We start from the raw sequence: 16,896 nt of genomic DNA, 5'->3' as shown, positions 1-16,896 counted from the left end.
GAAATGCAATAAAAATGAGTAATTCGACCTTAATATACTACATATTTATTTTATTAGAATTGAATCTATCTCAAATGTCTTTATTATTCTTATAATTAACAATTTACAAAGTCAATAATATTGATACTGTAGCATATATTATAATAAGTCATCTTATATTTATTCAATTTCATTTAGCTAAATGTTATCATAAAAATATATTACCTTTTTGTAGTTCTGCTCTTTCATTTAAGTGTCCTTTATTTTCTAGGAAATAAAAAAAAGTCGATTAGAATTTCGTTAGATTCGATGTCATTTCTTAGGTGTACTTAATTGTAAATGACAGACTATTTCATCGAGCGTGCGTTAAATGGTAAAGTTCTCGTGCTGTATAATAACTTAGTTACCAATGGGGTTTACATGTAATATGAAGTTAATGAACGTGATTGAAAATTATCTCAGCATTTTATTAGAAAATCTCTGTGGCAATAGCAGAAATACAATTGAGGAAAATGGGAAACTTTATTGCAGACATATACGTTTATTGGGACAAACTTATTTACCCGCAAGTTATTATCAAAATATAACGATTTCAGTTCCGGTTAGAAAGAAAACATGAAAATAAATCATATGTAAAGAGAATAAACAATTTGACAAATCAATAAACTTTAATCATATATTTTTATTCTTACAAAATGAGTGGAAAAAATGACAGGATTTCTAAAACATGCTATGTTGAATTGTATTGTTTTAAAAACACAATAGTGTGTTCTTATAATACAATAATTACGTTTTATTTGTGATTTGAAATAATTCATTTAAGTATATCTATATCTGCTTCAAAGATGTCAAAATAATTTTAGTTATATTAAGTAATTATATTAAAAATTCAATTATCAAAGCCCTCCAAAAAAAACTAACCACCGGACACCATTTTTTCAAGTTATAAGCTACGTACCATATACTATTGGATGCTATGAATATGTTCTAAATAAAAAACGCGCAAAAGCAAATGAAACTTGCGTGAACTCAAAGGTATAATTGTTTGCCTATTTAAATATAATTATTGAAAAATATTACTTGAATCATACCGGTTTGCGTGTAATATTGAAAATGATAATTTCTCTTAATTTGATAGCGTTTGATAATTAACGTATTGAAAAGGAAAATTAAAGATGATTCTTTGCGTGACAGACGATTGGAGACAAGCTAAATAGTTTTGATGGTATATTATATAACAAAAAATTACCAAAATTATTTTAAATTTTCTAATTACTTTGTCTTCGTGTTTCGCGTCTTATATAAAGCGTTATTATTAAGGCTCATCCTTAAAAGAAAAGCTTGCAATGTATTCATTTTTGATATAATTATTGTCTATACAATTTTCTTGCACTGGATGAGGTTACACAGTGTACACATTTAGTCAACTCGTCTGCATGGGAGTGCTTTTAAAAAGATTTTTAAAAAAAATCGATCAAAACAACAGAAATGCTTCATTTAAATTTTCTTTTAAGACATTTCTTAAAAAAAATATGGACAGAGTTTTATATGATTTCGTATGAACATTTATATGATAAATAATAATAGGGTCTCACTTATGACCCTAATAATATTCAGTTACATAACATTTTATCATTTCTAATTCATAATTAAGTCTCTATGATAATTTGTGAACTGGATATTTTCATTTATAAAAAGTGCACTTTGTATGTCAGTCCTGTGATCAGCAGAAAATTTCAATGAAAAAGGTGTACAGTAATCCTCTTTGAAGTCCTTTTGAAAAAAAAATGATTTGCTACCCAAATATTACAAGATCACTTTCATGTGTCAGGCATTTCATTCTAGTAGAAAAAATACCTCTTAACAGCAGCAAGAACACTAAATGTTAAGGTACGATTGGAATTGTTAATCTATGGGAAAATCAATACGAGAGTCTGACCTGCATCATCAATAACAAAAATGGCTGACACCGATCAGGAAACTGCCGGTAAATTGATCTTTTAACATTAAAACGCTTAATTTAATGCATTTTATGAAAAATTGTAGTGATATATTTATAAAACTTAATTTGTTTTAATCAGACAGTGTGACATTATTATAAATAATAAATTATTTAATGGTTATGTACATTTGTAATGAGAATCCGCGACCAAAAGAAATTTTAATTATTCGTTTTTTACTGTCTAACAATATCAAGGGATTGTTTTTTATTGTCTTACAATATCAAAGGATTGTTTTTGAATGTTAATGATGATGCATAAGTGATTAAAGGTAAAGGGCACTTTCGGCCTTGCTGTTGGGTTAATCTTTTATTTGAGCGTTCACCTACAATGTAGTCCTATAAACATCACCTTGCTAGACATTTGGGGTGTGGAGCTCAAAACGCCTTTAAAATCCATATAAAATGTATATTTGTCGTTTTATTCCATTTACAAAATCTTTCTACAAATTCAAACATGGCTCCCAAGCTTTGCCGTATACAAATACACTCCGCTTTTAATTATGGGAACCAACATATTATCAAAATGGCTCTGCCTATAGCCGACTGGTTCTCATCTTGAAAGCGCTGCGCATTTGAATTCCACAAAGCTGGGTAGCCATGTTTCAATTTGTCAAAAGATTTTGTAAATGGAGTAAATTGGTGATAATCTTGATGTTAATATTTCGCCTGATACGTTGTTTATATTGATGTTGAAGTTTAAAATTGACCATCATCTTGAAGAATTTTATCTCCTGTGTAGATTATTATGTGAAAATATTGGAATTGGAATAAAATACTGTTTTGGACGGAAGGTGTGCGGACTTTTTTCTGGCGAACATTTTTATCTTGTGTATTATTATAGACGTTTAAATATGAATTTTTTTTAAAACGGCTTATATTAAGATTTTTTGATATATATATATATATGATCAGTACATGTGCTGGGATTGTCAATATACATTTCTATTAAGATTTTAAAGGTGTTTTAAGCACCACACCCCAAATGTGTGTGATAAAAATGGGTACCCTTAACATTTTAAGCTATATCTAGGCACGCCATGTGCTGTCTTGATAAATTTGTCTTTCAGTGTCAGTAACTGCAGAAGCTTGACATTTGCATTGTAAAAAGAGAATAATCATTTAATTGTCCAATCACCCCTTAATACAACTGCCTAATTGGCTATCATCAGGTGACACATGTGATCACAGGTTGCGCTAATAAATGCATACATGTGACAAATGACATGGGCCAAATCTGGATTTTCAGCTGGATTTTGAGGCTCAAAACTGGATTTTTTTATCGACACGAATTTCAGTGCGTGTTTGGCACATTTGGTTCAAAGAATCTCTATTACCCTCAAAATCATTAAATGATAATACTTTTTATGATTTTTTTGTTGATCAATATTAATTTATTTCACCAAAAAAATAAATAATTTAAATAGATAAATAAATAAGTGTAGTCATACTGGCTATTTCTAAAACAGTCACACTTTCACATTTCATTATTTTCAGTTTGAAGAATTATAATGTCTTTTCAGTCATTCAATAACTAAACACAAGCTATTTGAAAACGTGCAACAACTATTCATAAACATAAGACTATGACAGTTAAATAACGTAACATAAGTAAAAGACTCAAAATAAATGCAAGAATCGTTCTGTTATTAAATCCACATTTTTGCCTCGATGATTGCGTAAATCAGTGCGGCACTAATCAAAGAAAATCAAAGGTTGAGCCGAATTCATACATGTAAATTTACAGGGTAGTTTTGATGACGTAGGGTGTGATACCTACTGCCAAATTACAAAAGAGGTCAATTGACTGACACACGACATGTGATAAGTTAAACATGTGAGAATAACTTTGGGTATTCACTATTGGAACTGTTTATTACGTCACCTTGCTGTCAATTAGCGACTCAACATTTAATCCGCTATAATTTAGGATATGGACAGATAACAATCAATGCCCAGAGGCACGGTTTACATTTTAGATACAGGTGCTGTGTTTGATTTTTTTTATGTTGATTTTTTTTTTTAAATATCGGGAATTCAAGCTGTAATATCGGGAATCGGGATCAGTGTTGAAATATCGGGATTTTTTTAAATCCCGCCGGGATGTCACATGTATGTAAATGATCATTTATTTTGTCGTGTTTTAGTACTCATTTGCATTTATTTGAAGACAAGTGTTTAAAGTTACATTAAATAAATTTCATACAAAACTAAATAGCGACATTTCATTAATAAATTGGGTTTTATATCGACTCCAGGTCTTATTTTGGTGTCCAAACAACCAAAATGAGTTTTATTAGCATAAAAATAGGTAACCTCATCGTGGTGAAATGGGAAATACAATTTCTGTTTGCATGAGAAACTCCGCCTTCGAATCATCCGTACATCAATATTAAATCAACAATCATGACTATAAGTAGCAGTCCTAATTTAACGGTATATTTCCGCATTGTAACGGATGTTTTCATACAAATTTAATCTTTTTACGAGATAATTACTTTTACTGAACCCCAGGTTTATTGCACCGTGAAGCTTAAACGGTTAAAGTGTGTTTGCACAAGAAAATAACATATTTGCTGTGTTCGGATAGCAACTATAAAACTGTGACGTAGCGCATACACGAGCTCATTATAGTCTTCATTTGCATGTTAAAATTCGTAAACGAACTTTAGTGGTACCGTGGGGTTTCCCGTTTAAAATCCTTATTTATGAACAATATTTGATGAAATTTACAACAATACTATCAAACAGGTTAATAAAACTGTAGAATGTTTGATTTTTAGGCCGACGGCAAAATATTTTTACATATTTATTTAATGTAACTTTAACTGTTACTACTTTCAGAGAAGAGGACAAATGTTCAAGCTGCCATAGGTGTGGGCTTTGTATGCCTGGTTGTTGGACTACCATTGTGGTGGAAAACAACAGAAGTCTATAGAGTGTCTCTGCCATACTCAGATATTGATACCCTAGCTGACACAAAGGTAACTATGCAAGGTTGGCTGTCATTGCAGACATTTTGGCAAGAGACTTTCCTTAATTAGAATTTAATGTTTTCTAGTGATCAAAGTTTGCAAACACAAAAGTGTACAGTTAACATCAAAGCTGAATTAATTAATACTTTGTGCTGTTGAGGTTCAGTCATAATTAGTGACAGATGCATTGATTAACTATGGTTCAACCTGTACATGGAAATTTTTTTAACAACAATTTGCTTTCATAATTAGAGTACAGGTATGTTTTTGAATTTGATGCAATATAAGCAATAATTTTCTGGGATTTTGCCATGGAATATTAAAGTCAATGATGATTAAGCTACTCCTAGCCAATTAAAATCCTAATCCTTTTGAACTTCTGAAACTTCTACATTGTACAGGCTCTTGCTTTACTATCAAGCAATGAGAATATTCGAGCATTCTGTCAAATCTTGATATGTGACTGTCTTTATATTTTGTTATGTAATAAATAATGAAGTAATATGTACATAATTAAAAAGCATTGACTATTTTGATACAGATCAAGTATACAGTTGATTTAAATGTGATCAGTTTTCTGGAGAAGGTGTCAGAGACAGATTTAGCTTCGTTATCAAGGCTCGTTTCTGAGGAACTAGGTAATGATTTATATTGTAGAGACACTCCTTAAAACTGTGAATTCTGTAAATGGCCAATATGCTATAAAAGTTTTAGAAGGGGTCAAATTGTTTTCATATCCTGATTCCTTATAGTAATATTTCAAACAAATTTTAAGAAAGAGTTTTTCTGGTATGTAACACAGATAAAAAGTTGGTATTTAACACATATAAAAAGTATCAGTAAAACATAGAATAAGATTCCTAGCAAAATATTCAAATACAGTTTTAAGTGGGCTAAGCAGTTAATTTGGCATAAGCAGCCTGAGTTTGTAGAAATTTATACAAATATTATTCTTTTAATTTTGGTACTTTGGTTTGATTCTAATGTAAAATGGTACATACAGAAAAGAATAATTTCATACATTTTTTTTTTCAGAGGATAAAAAACCCCAAGAGGTGACATCTCATTACAGAACTTTTACCAGAGAGGCGTCTAGCAAGGAACAACAGATTTTCAAATCCGCCTCTTCTCTTCAAGGTAAACTTAATGTTATTTCTTAGTGGTTTTCCAAATACTAGTAATACATGTTACTGTATTTTGTCAGTGGTTATGTAGGAATGATTTTTTAATGGTTTTGTAGAAATGATATTTAAATTATCAAAGCAATTTTATAATGTTTTAATATATTGAAAAAGAAAATGTTGATTTACATTCCATGGGTTTGAACATGACTGTGAACTTGCATGACTTTTGCATCAGGGCAGACTGTAAGTGTAGTTATGGAAAAAAACAACAACTTCATATTATAACGTAAAATTGTATCTAAAACAATTTTTCTTCTGGAAAGGAGAGATGGCAGTTTCAGTGATTGTCATAACAGAGATAATCGGATTATGTTTGGATGATAGATTTCTTTAAAAAACAAAAGTTGGATATTTGATTTGTAAGGAAGTTGTATTTTTATTCAATATTACAGAAATTGACTTAAAGTTATCACAAGAGTATCCAGGGAAAGCTAATGAGTATTCTGTCATATTACTCGCAGCCAAGAACTATCCAGATGTTAAAAAACCTACCCTTGGTTCACATAGATTTGTATACATTCCTGTTACGGCTACAGGTATGTGAGATGATTTTTATAACCTTTAATTTTATAATTTCATTCTTTTGAATTTAACAAACTTGTATTACATGTAAGTGCTTGGATCCAATAAAGCAATATCATCATGGATTTGCCACTGCACAATACATGATTTGTAATTTAACAGTTATTTTAGTGCTCTTTGCCAGTGTAGTATGCTGTGCCAATACAGAATACAGCCTGGTTAGATTGTGTATTTGTTAAATATCACAAAAAAATCTTGGCAATTTTTGTGCTTTAAAATATAATATCATTATCCTTAATATTAATTGTAGACTATTCAAGCATTTAAGTAGGAGTAGACTTTTTTCATTAAACAGGCTCAAAAAGAGTTGGAACTATCTACATTGCAAGACATTACAACATTTTAGGGCCTTGATGGTGGAATCATTTAGGGTCGTTGAGTTTTAATCGCTAATTTCACTTTCCCCTGCTGGTTTGAGCATTGCCTACTTGGACATTTACCGCCTCCGTGGTCGAGGGGTTAGAGTCGATGACTTCTAATCCAGTTACCTCTCTGGCGTGGGTTCGATCCCCGGGAGATGCTTTGGTAGTTTAGCGCGGAGGAAGGTAGTCTAGTACTGGTGTAACTCTCCAGGAACGATGGTTAGGAAACTACCCGCCTATATGACTGAAATACTGTTGAAAAAGGCGTAAAATGAAACAAACAAACAAACTTGGACATTTTGTGGTTCTACTCCTGTGCTTGCCTTCTTAACTGGTCTTTACTCTGTGGTCTGAGCAATCTTTGTAAAGTAAAAACGTGTGGCTATGAGCAAGCACTAAGATTCTGTCTGAAAGAATCATATGTTGTCAAAAATAACAAGTGTTCTTATTGTACATTCTTTTTACATTGAGCTTGCTTTAGTTGCACATTTATTTTTTATTTGTTTCTAGACATGGCAGTTATTGCAGAGTATGTTGCAGAGACTGTGAAAACTGCTCTAGTTAGGGAGACAACCATTTTGAAATTGTTCGATACTGCCAGAGGTGCTAGAGATCGTAAGGTAAATGTACACTTCATTCTTTTCGCATTCTTTCACAGTATATAGCCTAAACAATTCACAGAGTAGCATTGAACAATTTTTTTCTTATTTCTAGCTCAACTATCGGATGAAAGAGAGAGATTTTATACTGACCACTGTGTAAGCATTTGTATAACAGTCACACTTTGGTTAAGTTTTTTCATGCAAGTTGGTATCTCCAGATCTTCAGAAGGGAATGAATGGAAACTTCACAGACTTGTTTCCTGCATGCTCTAAAATGATGAGCACAGGTCTTATAATGCCCCTTTCCCTACTGTCAAGCACTGAGAATAGTTGAGCTAGCTATTTTATTGACAGCATTAAATGATTTATCCCATATTTAGCTACTGTACATTATTCTATATATTAAGGGTAAAAAATTCCTCCTTTATCTATCTCTCAAACAATATTGATATACTGGTAATAATTAAATTCAACCTATTTAAGACAGACCCATAGGGAAGGAACTCATATAAATGAATCAATTTTTTATTTGTGATTATGGCAAAGATTATTCAAGATTTTGCATCCGTCTGGTTTTAGTTCATAAAAGTACTGTAAGAAAACTTGTGCTACCTGTACACCCACTAAATGCCAGCCACACCTCTACTCCCTCCCACATTAACCCAGATACATAATACACAAATATTTATATAACAATTGAATTTTTCTATTTCAGCCAGATAAAGAGATGTTGAGATCTGTACGATTCCACTCAGGATATGATGTGACCTTGACCTTAGTCAATCCAAGACCAGATATACTTGATGTCAGCTGGGATATAGAGTCTGCAGTCAATGGTTGGTGAAGATGTTTTCCGTTAAAATAGTCAAGAATGCGCAGATTTTCTTACTGTATAACTCTTACAGTTTGTGTATTTTATTAACATTTTTGTATTCTGTATATCAGGGAATTCTTGACTTGATTGTACCTGGTTTATACAAAATCTGCAGTCAATAGCAGTACAAAACCCTTCAGCACTCTGTTTTCTGTCTTTGATTCCAGTAAATATACCCTTCCCAATAAGAAATACAGATTTTTTTTCCCTATTTCAAACAGAAAAAAATATATAAATATGCTTGAGATATAAAATTTGCCGTGTAAAAATATTGATGCCCATTTTGTACGAATTGTTTATGTCAAGATGATTGCTTATTACAAATTAACCTTTGTCTTTATATACTGAAATGAATGTACATGTATGTCAAATGAACATTAATTTGAGTAATGGAATATTTTATATTTCTATTTATATAGCGTACCTGGATCCATTTGTGAAATCCATGTCAAACTACACTGATATCAACATTAAGTCACAGGTATTTATATTTTAGTACATCTAATGGTGAATAACTTGAATATAGTTTTTCATTATCAAAAAAAACATACACATTACAAACATGACATGATGTATTGCTAACTGCTTTACACTTAGTAAAAGAGTCAGTACAATTAAGCAGTTCATATGCATTTATGGCATGTATTTTTAGATTCCAGATTCTTATGTTTAAATGAGCTACTTTAAAACAGTACAACCTCGGCATAGCCACACCCTGTGAGAAACTAAACTTTAGGTTGATTTTGAGAGTTTTTTCACAAATATGGAGGCATCCTGCATTAAAATTTATTCACTTTTTATTTATAACTGTATATGATTTACAGGTTTTGTATTTTACGAAGCTTCAAACGAAGCCAAAGAAAGAAAACAAGGAGTATATCTTCACAAGTAAAGATCTACCACACATGATTAATCCTTTGGAAGCTAAACTAGGTATGAGGTGCTAGAAATAGTCTATTAGTTTATACAAATTTATTTATGTTTGATTGTGTTGGAAGCTGTACACTTATTGAAACACTCTTGAATCCGTTCCTGGAACCAACCAGTACTAAGCAATGAATGTTAAGTTTCTTGCTCAAGGAAAAAACGGCTTGCCCCTGACAGTGTTTAAACCCATGTGGCTAGCGATCATGAAATTACTAGTCCAACGCGTTAACCACTCTGCCATGCCGCCACTAACAAATAGTCCATTGATATCAATATGATTGTCTCTAACTCTTACCATTCTAAATATCTTAAATGTACTTCATCTACCTAGTTCATCTTTCATTTTTGACAAAACCATCGTCAGTTTTTGGGAAATTTTAAAAATATTTTACTGACTGAATAATGAACAATGCAGACCAGATAAAATGGCACATCCAAGCAATTTGGTAACATTGGTACATTTAGTTGCTGTTAGTACACTGAGGGTTGATGTAATAAAAAGAACAGTTTTTGTTGTTATTCCTCTTTTAGTTAACTAATTAACATAGAATTTAATGAACAAAGGGAGAAAAAAAAAATGATAAAAATTTGCCACCTTATTAATGAAAAGCTAAGGAATATTGTTGTTCTTGACATGTTTTTATACTTATGTCAAAAACTTGGAACTGTCCAGCATGTTTTATAGAAAGAAACTTGTTAGGTAATCATTGGTTTAATGCGAATTTACTTAGACGGATATCAAATGATTTTTGGGTTTCCTTGTTTTTTTGTTGTTGTTGTTTTGTCAAACATTAACAGTACATTTCATTTTACAGGTTCACCAGCCTCTACAAATCCTGAATTGAACTTTTTGGTGTATGTTCCTAGTAAAGATCAGTATCCACTCTATATCAAAGGGGACGATGGTAATTTGTTTCATTTTGTTTTGATTTAAGTCTAACTGATGTGGGTATTTTTAATCTATACTAGTAGCAGAATGCTGCAATGACCTGTCTTTGCAAAATTTTAGGCAAGATCGGTCACCTGAGTAAAGTATTCTAACTGGTTAACTTCCTTAAATCCAAAATCCAAAGTCTGTTACAGGATTCCATCTTGCAACTTGCAGCTGTGAAAGGTAAATGGCTTTAAGTGTATGACATTTACCACTTAGCGACTGAGTCATGTGGTTTAGATCTTAGTAGTTATGGTTAAACAGGACTGTATTTAAACAACTACAGTAGTAAGTGGTTTAATAAAGTAAACACAGATTGCAGTTGTTACAGTCAAGAGGATGATTCTAGTTTAAAGTTTAAAACATATTTAATTTTAGATTGTTATGAAAACTTACAGCTTATTTGAACAGTTCTTGCTTCCTATCACTAGCCAGTACTGGTGTCATATGAGGAAACATGGTTTTAACCCCAGTAGTGCTTGTACCTAGGATCCCTGGTTTGAGAGGCACACACCTTAACCACTAGGTCATCTCTCTATATTCAAGTTTATATCTTATTTATTTATTTTTATGCATGTAAATGTTTACTTTGTAATATTTTAAATATGTCATTGGGGTCTTCTGTTAACTCAAAATTGTTTTTCTTCCAGGAATTTAAATGTTTATAAATTTAATTTCAGGTCAGAAGTTGGCAAGTAACTCATTTCTCAGTCCACAATGGGGTGGTATACATATTTACAATGTTGCTCAGCCACAAGAAGGTGTTACGTTGCCAGTAAAAAGCTCGCTTGATATGGCCCAAGTAATGAGGGTGATCTTGTCCCAGCTCAGATTGTTATTAAACCTTCATTCTCAGGTAGGTTCCTTTTGTTCATGCATTCATTTATATATCTGGAAAAGATCTTTTAAGCCAAGCAGTTCCGTTTGTTGACATTAAAGCAGCTGCAAGTCTAGATAGAAGGTGAATGGTTCTATCTACAGTCCAGTAGCTGGTAATACCAGAAATGATGCAAAAGAGAAGGCCCTAATGGTCTTTTTACACCAGGACAATATGAGTCAACATTTTACATAAAAGTGTTGGTGTCGCTTAGAACACAAATAAATGAATTTAAATTCTAGTTTTTATAAAAATATTGATATTGATGAGAATCAGAACAAAACTAAAAAAACGAGGGCTTGGTTCGAAAGGTTGTAACTCTAATGATAAAATGAAGGACTTACAACCCTTTTGAACCAAACAGTTGATTAAAGATTGTAATAACACCTTTATAACTTTGATGAGATTATTTATATATCTGAGAAATAAATGATTGGACTCTTTTTTTCCAGGAAAAGATTTTGTAAATATATATGCAATTTTTTCTCTTTCAGCTTGGAGGTACAGAGTTCCTGCCAATAGGCAAAAATGCTGTCACAGACTGGGTATGCCTTATTTATATATAATATAGAAAGTAAAAGAATTTCTGTCATTAAATCTTGGATGCTGTCTTGTTAAACTTTAGTCTTGAATTGACAGAAAAATATTTGCCATCATCTAAGATTGGGCCTGATCTTGTTTGACTTTATTCAGTCCAGTTCTAGAGCCTGTTTTGAATTTCAGAGAATCAAAACATGCTTTTTAAATACTTTATAAGTGGTTTTTCTTGGGGCTCCAAATTCTGCAAGTTTTTTTTTTCTTCAAATTTTGTTACGTTTTTATTTCTGCGGACTTTATTTCTGCGGAACATTCTTGAGTTTAATTGTTACTTAATCTAATGCTTTGTCTGTGCCAGCACTATAGAGCCAGACCAGCCTACACCTATATGTAGTCTGACCACGCTTTATTCTGATTATTGTTTGCGCTATTGAAAACCCTCAAACTCACAATGGTTCATTTTAAATTTATACACGGACAAGTCCATTCAACAAATTAAACATGACCATGGTTATTTGTGTATTCTTTACTCACAGGAATTAGACAGCTGGTTAAGAAGTAGATGTGTAGAAAACCTGGCCACGTCATCAGCCACATTAAAATCTCTCGCTCAACTACTTGGTAAAATCAGCAATATTGTGATCAATGATGATATAGGAAATGAGGTAATGAACTGAGCTTATGTTATATTTATTGTTTGTATTTTGCCCCAATTTCTCAAATGTGTTTCATTTATAGTTCAAAGCGGTTACCAAATGTTTAAATGAAGTCTTGACTAATAACTTGACTGTAAATGTTTAGATTGAGTGGTAAATGTTTCTTTTCTTAACACTTGAGGAAAATAGGAAAATTGAAAGAGTTATCAATAAACAGTTTTGAAAAAAAATGTTCCCAACATAATTTTTCATGGGAAAAGATGTTAAAAAAAGAAAATTTTTTGTTAAGTTGGTTTAAATAAGTGATGTATGACATAGTTTTTGAATAAATTATTATCCATGCTGTTCGCTATCAGTTTCTCTACCTGTAATAGGGTTTGTAAGCGAACAGCATGGATCCTAATCAGACTGCTTGGATGCTCAGGCTGGTCTGGATCCATGCTGGTCGCAAACCCATAATGTTGGTTTTGTCATGACACGGCTCAATTTTGTTATTGATTTATCTTACAGGTACATAAGGCAGTAGCATCAATGCATGAGTCATTACAACTGTTATCAGATGGTTATTTAGTCGAGGCATATCAACATTCCAAAAGTGCAATACTAGCCTCAGGTGAGGTTATATCAAAGATATCATAGATATTTCATATTAAATACCATTCTGGGCACCTGTGGTCCAGCCATAAAGGCCACTCATATTCACTGCTAAAAATAGAAGAATAAAATTGTTATATGCCCTCATTAAAAAAAATGGGAACATACAGTGATGGGATGATTTGTCTGTCTGTACATCTTGTTATCCGTGACTAATCCACCTGAGATGGATCACTATATGATATAACTTTTTGCTGTAACATTTGACTTTTATGATATAAGCATAGGTCTGTAAATATGCATTTTTGACAGCAAGTAAAGTGAGGGCATTAGTGTCCTATGGACATATTTCCAGTTTATATAATTGAATGCTAAAGATTAATTTTATTCTAGACTACTAAGTACAGATACTCAACCTTGTTTTATTATTTGTATTTTTCAGAGAAAGCATTCTTCGACCCATCTCTACTAGAACTGTTATATTTCCCGGAAGATCAAAAGTAAGTTTTGAAATAAGATGAATCTAACATTACATAGATTTTAGTTTATACAAATTTATTTTTGTTCGATTATGTTAGAAGCTATAAGCTTATTGAAACACTCTCGAATTTATTCCTGGAACCAACCAGTACTAAGCAATGAATGTAAAGTTTATTGCTCAAGGAAACAACACGGTCAGCAATCCTTAGATTACTAGTCTGACGCATGACAATCAATCTCCAACAGAGAGTCCAATGGCCATTTGTCTCTCAATGCTGAATCAGAAATTATGTTGGATAAGTATTTGGTCACTTTCAGAGAAAATAATAGTTACTGGTTAGTTATCCAGGAAAGCTGCTGAAGTGAAATGATGCTGAAATATAAGGAAAACACTGTTGTAAAACCGGCGTAAAAACCAAACAAACAGATTCCTGACATTGCTTTGAATTCGCATTGTCAGTTCTTCCATGGTGTATGAAAGCTACTTGTATGCTGTGAGCTTACATGACAGTGATTTTACTGAGATGTCGCTACACTTGTGAAATATTGCATGATGAGGCTGTCTTTCTGTTTTCACCTTTACAATGTTTTTGTGATTTAGAGCTCAACAAAAAATATTAAAATTGCCTTCATATACACTTAGTCTGTTGTATATGTAATAATAGTTATACTTTGAAAGGTGAGCTAGTATTTAAGGTGTCTAAAAGGAAAGGGATCATGGGTTTGAGCCAGTTTGAGTCTTTATCATGTTTTTTCCTAATTGTCCTGCAAATTGACTCAATTGCGCTTAATATAATCTGACCAGATCAATTTTAAAAAACTCATGCATCTGTATATACCTTTTTAATTGCTCTTCGTAAGATGAATTGATAAAAATAACTTCTTTTTTTTTATATTTTCAGGTTTGCAATATACATTCCATTATTTCTACCCATTAGTTTCCCAGTGTTAGCCTCTCTCTGGCAGTCATATAAATGGTATAAAGGGCTCTCTAAACCTAAACAAGAGTAGAGTCATACATTGGTTTGGTGGTCTGTGGTTTATTTTCTATGTTGGAACAAAAACAATTGAGATTGGACTAAAGAAAAGAAACAGTTATGTATGGATAACCTCCCTTTGACAGAAGGAAACCTTGGAAACGGTTGTGATATGTATAGTGTGAATCGGGAAATTTATTGTATAAGAAATAGTGAATAGACTATGATGAAACATGATTACATAAATAAATATTTCATCAGTGACAATAGCAAGACAACATTACTTTTTAGCTCGACTTTTCTATGAAAAGGGGAGCTATCCTACTCGCCCCGGCGTCGGCGTTGGCGTCACACCTTGGTTAAGTTTTTCGTACCACCCCACTTTATTTCAGAAGTATTACAAGTATGGCTTTGAAACTTACCATACTTGTTCACCATCATAACCTCCATCTACAGACAAGAGTACATAACTCTGTCAAGGTTTTTGACAGAATTATGGCCCTTTTTTGACTTAGAAAGTGTATTGAGCTTGGTTAAGTTTTTTGTACCACCTCACTTTATTTCAAAACCATTGGAGGTATTGCTTTGAAACTGACCATACTTGTTTACCATCACGACCTTCATCAACAGACAAGAGGACATAACTCTGTCAAGGTTTTTGACAGAATTATGCCCCTTTTTGACTTAGAAAATACATTGAATATGGGTAAAATCCACTTATTGCCTTAACCCTTTGAGATATTGCTTTGAAACTTTTAATGCTATTTCACATCATTACCCCCATCTGTACGCAAGAGAAGGTAACTTTGTCAAGGATTTGTTTTAAAAATTAAGGCCTTTTATCGACTTAGAATCTTGGTTAAGTTTTTAGTACCAGTCCACTTTTTGACTGAACTGTTTGAGATATTAATTTGAAAGTTGGAATACTTGTTTACAATCATGATTCCCAAACATGTCCAGGAGAAGGTAATTCTGTCAAAGATTTTATTTGAATTATGGCCCTTAACTGTCAATGTTTTGTATTATAGGCAAGCACTAAAAAACTTAAAAAATCTAAAAAAATTCATTCCTATCCACTTGTTCACTTTACCATAAATTATGTCATATAAACATTGCTGTAATATTCAAGGGTATCAAACAACTAGTTATTTTTCTCTTTTTGTACTTGAAATTAAAATCAGTAGTATATGCATATTTCACATTTTATCTCGCCTATTTGATTGGTGGACAAGTGACCAGCTACAGTGTTCAAGGGTATCACACAATTCAGTAAAATAATTCTTCACTAAATATCTTAATGCTCATGGCCATTGTTCACTTTAAAAATACAGAGATTCTTGTATTGCCTTTTACTGCAAAAACTTTTTTTATTGGCAAGCAATAAAAAAGTCGAGCGCGCTGTCTTACGGACAGCTCTTGTTATTATAGGGACAAAGATGTTTTTCTTTTGCAAGTACATTGTATAAAGGCTTGAAATCCAGTCTTAGTGAAAAAAAACAAAACAAAAAAAAACAACATTTAAATGGGTTTGACAATCATTATTTACGTTGGATCTGTTTCATTCAGTATGATTTTTAATTATTTTTTTTATGGAAGAATGGTCTGTGTGTCTGAATAAATTTTGTATAAAAGTTCATGTTTCATTGTAAGGATTTCAATTTTTTAAGGCGTGAATAAATGTTTTTGATATGTCTGCTGCAAGTCAATGGCGCTTTAACAGCCAGTAAGACCTCCTTAGGCAAGTGATCAAAGCTGGCAGTGGCGGTGTTGACTCATAGGATTCACTATGGTTCACTACAATAAGCCACATTGAATTTACCCGAGCACAGTTAAGCCACGGCAACATTCCTGGGCAGGCTGTCAAACACTTTACCAGTACAAGGATTTCATGATCAATCACAACGTAAGTGACCTGAGCCATCCAGGAATCAAACCTGGGTAGCCCGATACACAGTCCAGCGCTCTACCTATTGAGCTTACCAGTCAAACTTGAAAGCTTCTGTCTTCTAAGGCAGCTTGATAGGAGGTGGCCTTCTTAAGATTGAAAAAATGCATGAAGATGTACCAGACAACTTTCACCACAAGAAAACTGGAAAGTTGCCAAGTTGTCTTAAAAATATTGTTATATCTTTGAACTCATCATAAAAATAAGATCATGGGCTATATTAATGACAGACTTACACGATTCTTTTGAAATAAGCTTCTTCAAACCTGAAAAGGTATAAATTCTGATCAAAATGTTGAATATTTACTTGATTTAAACTCAATTTAGTTTGTTTTATGAACATTCATTTGCTTCATATAGGTAAATAATTTAAAGGTGCATGCCTCCAGATGAGTCAAACTATTTCAATAGAACC

General features: G+C 32.3%; 1 protein-coding gene across 1 annotated transcript; it reads left to right on the top strand.

The window, feature by feature from the left end:
* Positions 1-1,890: 1,890 nt before the first annotated feature.
* LOC132730962 (GPI transamidase component PIG-S-like) lies at positions 1,891-15,772 on the top strand. The gene is made up of 16 exons (XM_060717046.1): positions 1,891-1,966; positions 4,823-4,962; positions 5,495-5,591; positions 5,989-6,090; positions 6,530-6,673; positions 7,592-7,701; positions 8,399-8,519; positions 8,977-9,038; positions 9,382-9,490; positions 10,300-10,389; positions 11,096-11,271; positions 11,787-11,837; positions 12,366-12,494; positions 12,996-13,098; positions 13,522-13,579; positions 14,462-15,772. The coding sequence occupies exons 1-16, from the start codon at positions 1,939-1,941 to the stop codon at positions 14,568-14,570; spliced, it is 1,629 nt and encodes a 542-aa protein (XP_060573029.1). The 5' UTR covers positions 1,891-1,938; the 3' UTR covers positions 14,571-15,772.
* Positions 15,773-16,896: the final 1,124 nt, after the last annotated feature.

Source organism: Ruditapes philippinarum, unplaced genomic scaffold (genome assembly GCF_026571515.1).
Source record: "Ruditapes philippinarum isolate M1 unplaced genomic scaffold, ASM2657151v2 ctg162_1_1_1_1, whole genome shotgun sequence".
Lineage (NCBI taxonomy): Eukaryota > Metazoa > Mollusca > Bivalvia > Venerida > Veneridae > Ruditapes > Ruditapes philippinarum.
The sequence above is the reverse complement of the archived record's forward strand: the minus strand, read 5'-3'. Positions and strand labels throughout refer to the sequence as shown.

Bases quoted from the DNA above. Each gene is read 5' to 3' on its own strand.
- LOC132730962 (XM_060717046.1), top strand. From the start codon at position 1,939: ATGGCTGACACCGATCAGGAAACTGCCG. The intron at 6,674-7,591 runs GTATGTGAGATG...ATTTGTTTCTAG, and splicing joins CATTCCTGTTACGGCTACAG to ACATGGCAGTTATTGCAGAG. The intron at 10,390-11,095 runs GTAATTTGTTTC...ATTTAATTTCAG, and splicing joins CTATATCAAAGGGGACGATG to GTCAGAAGTTGGCAAGTAAC.